Here is a 7,452-nt window from a genome sequence, read left to right as displayed (position 1 = left end):
TCAGAAAGTTGTAGGGGGACTTGTTGGACCTTGTGTTTTCTCTATAACTTTGAGAGCGATTGTCTTGACAGCGGTCAGACCCTCATTGCAGGCCCCTGATATGTGAGACGGGGGCAGGAGGAAGCCATAGCGGCCGCGGTCCTGGAGCTCAAACGTGAAAGAGTATTTGATGCCCAGGTTGTACGCCCAGTCGTCTGAACCACCGGGGGCCAAGTCTGGAGGAAAAACAAAGACACTTATGTGAGTGACTGAATCAAGTGAAGCTAATTCTGCTGTAAGAACCAGGTACTTACATATTGTTTTTGCTCCTGCACCGTATCTGTAGTTGTTTCTGTAATGTCGTCTGATTTTCTGGGCTGCTTCTTGGACCATCTCAAGCTTTTAGAAAGAACATTTAAGAGTCTATGCTTTTTTCTCTAAAGTGACAGTAATTGACAAGCTAAGAAGGGAACTAGTGGTAATAGTTGAAGCATCTTTGTGTTTGATTGATGAGTCATTAAGAGAACCACTCACCAGGTCATTGTGGTTCTCTGCTTCCTCTAAGCTGCAGGAGTATGGGAAGAGCAGCATCTGAGAGTAAGAGTGGATGCTGATGTAGAGCTGGACCGTGTCCTTGTGTCTGCGCAGGAAGTCGGCCACAGCCTGTGACTCTGGTTCCGACTCGGGGAACGCACCGCAGTAGATCTCAGTGCAGGGGTCGCCAGAGGCGCCCTCCGCTGCAACAAACAGTATCACTTTGCAGCAGCAAAATTGGCAATCATTTCTGCAATATAAGGGTCTGCAAACATTGTGGAAAGGATGTTTTTATTTAACCAGAAACAGCTGTTACCTTTACCCTCCTCAAAGCCACCAGACTGCATTGACAAAACCAACGATTTTACCTCACAGAATAAGAGAGTCGATGGTCTTCCACTGCTTTAATTGGCTAGATTGTTTGTGTTGTTTTCTTCCTCATTTGGATCCGAGTGACACAAATGTCACACAACAATGCAAAATAAATAACTGGTACACCACTGAGTGGCAGAGGTAAACCCGAAACACCCTGTTTTCTGCAGGGTAAAATCACTGTTTTTCTCAATGGAGTCTGGTGGCTAGGAATATAACAGCTTTTTCTTACGTTAATGTTAACAAAAATGTCTTTCTCTTCAGGGATCCTTTCTGTAATGATGTCAGACACTTAGAATAACAATCTGAGCATGTCAGTGGTTGAATGCATGCAACCATTACAGCCCCTTTGCAGCTGTCTAATGTGACATGAAGACTTACTGCACCAGTTTGCATCAAAGTTCCTGTTGAGGTCGACTCCAATGCAGCTGCTGCTCCTACTGGCAGAGCGGTTCTTCCTCCACATCCTGTTCTGAGGCAAAACAATCAGGGACGGGTCATTAGTCCAGCTGAAATTGCTTCAGCACTTAAGCGCTTCTCTGATTTGTTTCATGTGTTCTTACTGTCGTCCACGTGTAGTGGTATCCATCAGGGTTCATAACAGGTAGGACGTAGACATCCATGTTGTTCAGGATGTCAGTGATGTCTTGGTTTAGATTGTAAAATGCCAAAGACTGCAGGAGAAAGGACATTAAATCTAGTGTTACAAATAACTGTGGATCTAACCTCATCGATAACAGTACATTTCCTGTTGTACTGGATTAAACATACTCACATGTTGTACAAACCATAAGCAGAAAGCAGGAGAGATCCACTCCCTGGCGTGGATCCCACAGTCAATCCACATTGCTTTCTTATTCGGTCTGTTATTTATAGACAACTGAGAAAGAATGGTGATTAAATTCTGCTGAATTTCTGCAAAAATGGTTAAAATAATCAACAAGAGTGTACCTTCAGAACGTAGAGCGGTCTCTTCTCACTTGAGGAGCCGATGAGAATGGTTTCGACCTTGGTGGGGTTTTCCTGTGTGGTCCTGTTCATCCAATAATAAATCTGCAATATAGACAGTGTTTTATATCCATTAAGTACCACACATCAAGGCATTAAATGTGATAAAATGAATGTTATGAAAAATATAATCTGATAGGAAACATGGAATGCATACATCCTCCAGACTGTGATATGTGTCGTAGAATGTCGTGCTGCTTCTGGGGTCGGTGGAGTCGTTCCTCGTCTGCATTTCAATCAACTCGTTGGTGTTGGCCAGCATTACCCTGAAAGACACATACAATCACAAACACATCTCGCAGCCGGCATGCGATATGATACGATGATTTTTGAGTAATATATGGATGTTTTTAGATAAGTAACATACTTGTGTGTCATGGCGTGTCTCTGCAGCAGATCCTTGACCGTCTCTAAGTTGGCTGCAGGAACAAACAAGTGGACCTCACTTTCTTCTTTGATGTACTGAGGTGAAACAGGCTGCCATAAGGCTGTCTGAGGGAGAATATTTCACATAATTATTTACACAGGATAAAGAAAATATCTATCACAGAAAGAGGTCAAGAAAAAAGGAGTCCCTACTTCATATTGAGCAGACACATTCTTCAAGACGTCCACTTGGTCCTGTGTTTTCGGGGTGATTGATAGAATTTGGTCACTGAATAAAAAGAATTTAAAGCATCAGTAAAATACAACAGATTACAACTGTGTCCAGGTAGCACGACTAAGCATGTCATAACATTTTTCCTGTGTTGAAAACAGTTACCTACCCTTTCCAGGATAACAAATAAATAAAATCCAAATAAACTCACTGTGTCTCAATGCAGTGTCCTGTCCTCAGGAGTCTGTCCAGATTCCCTAAAACAAACAAAATCAAAACAGGCTTCATGATGTTAGTATCCTAACTGGAAATGGCAGAGGTTTGTTCAAAAAACACGAGTAAGGGGAGGTTATTGATCAAAAGTGTTTATTTAGAAGTTAAACATTACTCTTTTGAAAGACGAGGGCATAGATCACACATCATGGCTGAGAGAGAGAGCGAGTAAGTAGATGGCTTATTCTACAGTTTGTTAAATTCAGTTAAACGGTTAATTTTATTCATATATAAATCTTTATTAATGTAGATTAAGCTTAACAACGTGACTTTTGATTAAAAAAGAAAGAGAAATGTAAATGCAATAATACCTCCTCGCCGGAAGGTAGCGCTCGACTAATATAACTAACGGTTGTAAACACAGGAGGAAAAGAAAACTTGGAAAAAAAAGGTTGATGTGTTGCTAAATGACTGTTGGCAAGATGTCGGGCCACGATCAGCTGGTCCTCTGTTTGTGTGAATTAACAAGGTAACGTAAATTATATTTCAAACCACGTATTTAAATTAATGGGACAATATGTTAAATGTCGATTTTGAAGCGAAGTTAGCTTGTTTCATTTCATGTATTAGCAGTTAGCCTTAACGTTACGACTGTCAACGTCATTTACGTTATATACGTCATTCTCAATTTTAAGGTTATTTAGATTGCTAACGTTGAGCTAACTCGTGGTTTTGGTCTTCAAATATGTTAATATGCTATTGCTAACGTTACTATGAAGCTCTTTACTAGCACTACAATTGTTTTGTAATCCCATATAATGTAGTCTATATGTTACTACAGGTGATATACCCCAAAAAGTTGGGATGTTCAGGTTTTTATTCATACATTATGTACGTGTATTACAGTCATTAAAAGGTGCTTTTTCCGTATGTCTCTCATACTACTTTACTTTTCTTCTTTTACTTTGTCATTGCTAAACTCTTTATCTCCTTACCTCCCATTGTCCCTTAAAGCGGTCTTATTCAGAAAAGTGCCACAATTATATAACCTTTATTTATCCAGGAAAAGTCCCATTGAGATTAACAATCTTTATTCAAGGGAGTCCTGGCCAAGACAGGCTGCAGCATAATAAAAACACAAAGTTACAGATAGAAAAACACAAAAGGGACAGTAAAAGAACACAAAAGAGAAGAAGACAAGCATAAGAACCTCACATTTTAAATGATACATTTGTAGCAGTCCACCTCGAGCTCTTTCATTTTGGATTTAAAACCATGTATTGATTAATTCATTGAGTTTCAAGACCTTTTGCAATGTATTCCATGTGGTGGGTGCAGAATACACAAAAACCCCTTTTCCAATTACTGTATGGACTTTGGGACAGCACTCAGCACTTCTTTGTGTGATAAGGACACATAGGTAGAAAGGGAGCAGACCAAGAATTCCCTTATATAGAAATGTATACAATGACAGAGCCTACGAGTGGCCAGAGCAGGCCACCCTACCCGAGAGTGTAATTAACAGTGATGAGTCAGAGCTTTACAGCTAGTAATGAACCTCAGTTTTCTGCCAGTCATACCTCACAGTGTTGTTTCTGCATCTTTTCAGGTTACTGTGGAAGTTGCTCCTGCCCCTGCTGTTTCTCTGTGTGCTGCTGATCGCTGTCCTGGTGCTGCTGGTGCTCGCGGTGCGTCTCTGGCTTCAGAGCAGCAGGAACGCTCGGCGGGCGAGGGATGGACGTCCCACTGTCGCCTTCTTTCACCCCTACTGCAACGCTGGAGGAGGGGGAGAGAGGGTGCTATGGTGTGCTATCAGGTCACTGCAAAACAGGTAAAGCCTTTAACGACTACTTTAATTTAGTTTAGTCTTAATTTAGTTGCAGTTATTAGTTATTACACAGTGTGTTCAAACTGTGCCTTTCACAGGTACGTGGACGTTAACTTTGTGGTGTACACGGGGGACCTGGGTGTGACGGGCCAGCAGATTCTAGAAGGAGCACGGCGACGTTTTAACATCGTGCTCCCCCGGCCGGTCCAGTTTGTGTTCCTGAGGCATCGGCTGCTCGTGGAGCCCGGTCTGTTTCCTCACTTCACCCTGCTGGGACAGAGCGTGGGCTCCATCTTCCTGGGATGGGAGGCGCTGACGGAGTTCGTCCCTGACCTTTATATCGACTCCATGGGGTACGCCTTCACTCTGCCCCTGTTCCGGTACCTGGGAGGCTGCAGCGTGGGGAGTTATGTTCACTACCCCACCATCAGCACAGACATGCTGTCTGTGGTGAGAGAGAGGAACCCCAGGTAATCACTCTCTTTCCTTGCTTGTTCTACTAGTGTCATAGTCCCTCCTACTTGAGATGTGACATCTGTGCTTACATTAGATTTCAGTGCTCTAGTGTCAGATGTAGGTCATCTGATTCATGACCCCTCAAATAACACAAACCATCCATGTTTTAGGTTCAACAATCCAGACTTGGTCTCCAACAGTATCTTCCTGAGCGCCTTTAAGGTGGTCTACTACTGCCTGTTCGCTCTGCTCTACGGCATGGCCGGCTCCTGCAGCGACCTCATCATGGTCAACTCCTCCTGGACCCTGGATCACATCCTGTCTCTGTGGCGCGCTCCCAACCGCACCAACGTGGTCTACCCGCCCTGCGACGTCAGCGCGTTCCTCGACATCCCGCTGGAGGACGACGAGAACAGGAAGTGCCACTCCATCGTCTCCATCGGGCAGTTCAGGCCGGAGAAGGACCACCGGCTGCAGATCAGAGCGTTCAAGAAGGTGTTGGACAGGAGGAGGGAGGGGGCGGGGGGCAGGGAGGCGCTGAAGCTGGTCCTGATTGGTGGATGCAGGAATCAGGAGGACGAGGATAGGGTGCTGATGCTGAGGGGGATGTGCCAGGAGATCGGCGTTGCTGACAGGGTGGAGTTTAAACTAAACGTTCCTTTTGAGGAGCTGAAGAGAGAGATGGGGGAGGCTACCATCGGGCTGCACACCATGTGGAACGAACACTTTGGAATAGGTAATTTATCCGTCTGAGGTTATGTTTACACAAAATATTACTTTAAGATATTAAAATTGCTTCTTTTTTCCTTCAGGTATTGTGGAGTGCATGGCAGCAGGGAAGGTCATCCTCGCGCACAAATCCGGCGGTCCCATGCTGGACATCGTGGTTCCTTTCGAGGGAGGGCAGACGGGCTTCCTGGCCGATGACGAGGACAGTTACGCTGAGGCCATAGAGAGGATTCTGGCGCTGCCGTCTGAAAACCGGCTGCAGATCAGACGCAACGCACGGCAGTCCGTCGCCCGCTTCTCAGATCAGGAGTTTGAAGCGTGTTTCTGCGCTGCGATGGAGCCTCTGATGGGAACGCTGGAACGATGAGAAGGGGACCTTTTCTCTGCGTGTGTAGTTTACATGACAGAGGCTGCACCTTTAATTTGATGCACTTACACTGTAGCACTGACTGGTGACAAAATGGGAATGTTTTGCGCACACTGCCCTTCCTTTTTTTGCTGAATATCTCAGAGTACAGTTTAGATACATGGCCCTGAATTAGACTTATGTTTTTATGGTGAATGGGATGCGATACTGTTTAGGCTGCGGTGAAAATAATCGATCTTGGCCTTGTTTTGTCGGAATGGATCCAGCTGCAGAAAACTTCATAGTTTTGTTAAAGTTGTTTGTATAAATACTAGATTATCCAGGGAATGACTGAAGCACTTATCCCATATTAACAGGAAACATTCCTTTTGCTGGTAGGAACAGCTTATGTTTTATGTTGAATATAGTGTAAATGGCCGAAAGGGGAAGAAATTAGTTTAAAATACAATTTTGTGCTGAAAACATATAACGGTAATAAAGAGAACAAAACAAATGTATTGTTTACATGCCTGAAATGTGAAGTATTTTTGATACAGATGATGAATGTAATAAAGATAAGGGATTATTGCATTGGTGTAAGTCTTTATTATTTCCTGGGATCACTGTACTGTTATCCCTGTTTAAACTGTAATAGTTTTGTTAACCGTTCCTGCTTCAGCGTCCCGACCGTAGTCAGTAAGCACAGGGGAGACCTATCGTTCTGCTCCAGGGCCCAAGCTGTAGCTTTGGGGCTAACTCCCATCACATTAACATACCAGCAGGAAGCAGGACACGGCAGCGCGGCCTGAGCCTTGCGGAGTCGTGGCTTTCTAACACACACTATAAACCTTAACCATACAGTCGTTCTGTTATTTTCTTATAGCTACCGCTAACGCTTAGGGATGGGCGGATCCATTCTGTGTTATCGATACTTTGATACTCACAAGCTACTCATTTGGCATAGATTCATTTAAAAAATATCACTAATAATGTTATATGTAACGTCACTTCATAACGTTTTCAGCCAACATCATCACAGTTTCGTTTAAAAGTTGATGTTGTATGAGGGTAATCTGAATAAAATTTACAAGAAAGTATTATAAATAAGTAAATATATTATTTCATACAATTTTTTTATGCTTATGAGCACAAACATTTTGCTTTAATTATACTCATATTTGCTTTTGTAATACGTGTTATTAACGGCCAATATGTAGCACGTGACTTTCAGTCTAATGATCTTCAAATAAAAAAGACAATTATTTTGAGAAATCACATACACATTTAAGAAACGATCTGTATCAGTATCGTTACAATTGTGACAAAAATTATCGGTATTGTATCGAATTAAAAAAGTTTGGCATCACCCATCCCTACCATCACTTTCCC

General features: G+C 43.1%; 2 protein-coding genes across 2 annotated transcripts; one reads left to right on the top strand and one right to left on the bottom strand.

Moving 5' to 3' along the window:
- cpb2 (carboxypeptidase B2 (plasma)) lies at nucleotides 1–2,779 on the bottom strand. The gene is made up of 11 exons (XM_069675679.1): nucleotides 2,703–2,779; nucleotides 2,473–2,548; nucleotides 2,261–2,385; nucleotides 2,051–2,159; nucleotides 1,837–1,938; nucleotides 1,661–1,765; nucleotides 1,449–1,559; nucleotides 1,267–1,357; nucleotides 514–716; nucleotides 294–378; nucleotides 1–215 (listed from the first exon to the last, which is right to left on the bottom strand). Exons 1-11 carry the CDS (start codon nucleotides 2,777–2,779, stop codon nucleotides 1–3), a joined length of 1,299 nt encoding a protein of 432 aa, XP_069531780.1.
- Nucleotides 2,780–3,162: 383 nt separating this feature from the next.
- On the top strand, nucleotides 3,163–6,654 carry alg11 (ALG11 alpha-1,2-mannosyltransferase). The gene is made up of 5 exons (XM_069675476.1): nucleotides 3,163–3,233; nucleotides 4,314–4,535; nucleotides 4,631–5,002; nucleotides 5,159–5,724; nucleotides 5,801–6,654. Exons 1-5 carry the CDS (start codon nucleotides 3,172–3,174, stop codon nucleotides 6,082–6,084), a joined length of 1,506 nt encoding a protein of 501 aa, XP_069531577.1. The 5' UTR covers nucleotides 3,163–3,171; the 3' UTR covers nucleotides 6,085–6,654.
- The last annotated feature ends 798 nt before the right edge of the window (nucleotides 6,655–7,452 follow it).

The sequence above is a fragment of the Semicossyphus pulcher genome, unplaced genomic scaffold (assembly GCF_022749685.1).
Source record: "Semicossyphus pulcher isolate SPU_LCO1_2020_fin unplaced genomic scaffold, fSemPul1.0.p SCAF_24, whole genome shotgun sequence".
In the NCBI taxonomy this organism is placed as follows: domain Eukaryota; kingdom Metazoa; phylum Chordata; class Actinopteri; order Labriformes; family Labridae; genus Semicossyphus; species Semicossyphus pulcher.
Note: the sequence above shows the minus strand (reverse complement) of the source record. Positions and strands in the feature narration are given on the sequence as shown.

Coding starts and splice junctions, on each gene's coding strand:
- cpb2 (XM_069675679.1), bottom strand. CDS start 2,779: ATGAAGCCTGTTTTGATTTTGTTTGTTTTAGGGAATCTGGACAGACTC. Junction 2,386..2,472: donor ATGTGTCTGCTCAATATGAA/GTAGGGACTCCT, acceptor ATTCTCCCTCAG/ACAGCCTTATGGCAGCCTGT. Junction 216..293: donor TGCAGGAGCAAAAACAATAT/GTAAGTACCTGG, acceptor TTTTTCCTCCAG/ACTTGGCCCCCGGTGGTTCA.
- alg11 (XM_069675476.1), top strand. CDS start 3,172: ATGACTGTTGGCAAGATGTCGGGCCACGATCAGCTGGTCCTCTGTTTG. Junction 4,536..4,630: donor ATCAGGTCACTGCAAAACAG/GTAAAGCCTTTA, acceptor TGCCTTTCACAG/GTACGTGGACGTTAACTTTG. Junction 5,725..5,800: donor GAACGAACACTTTGGAATAG/GTAATTTATCCG, acceptor TTTTTCCTTCAG/GTATTGTGGAGTGCATGGCA.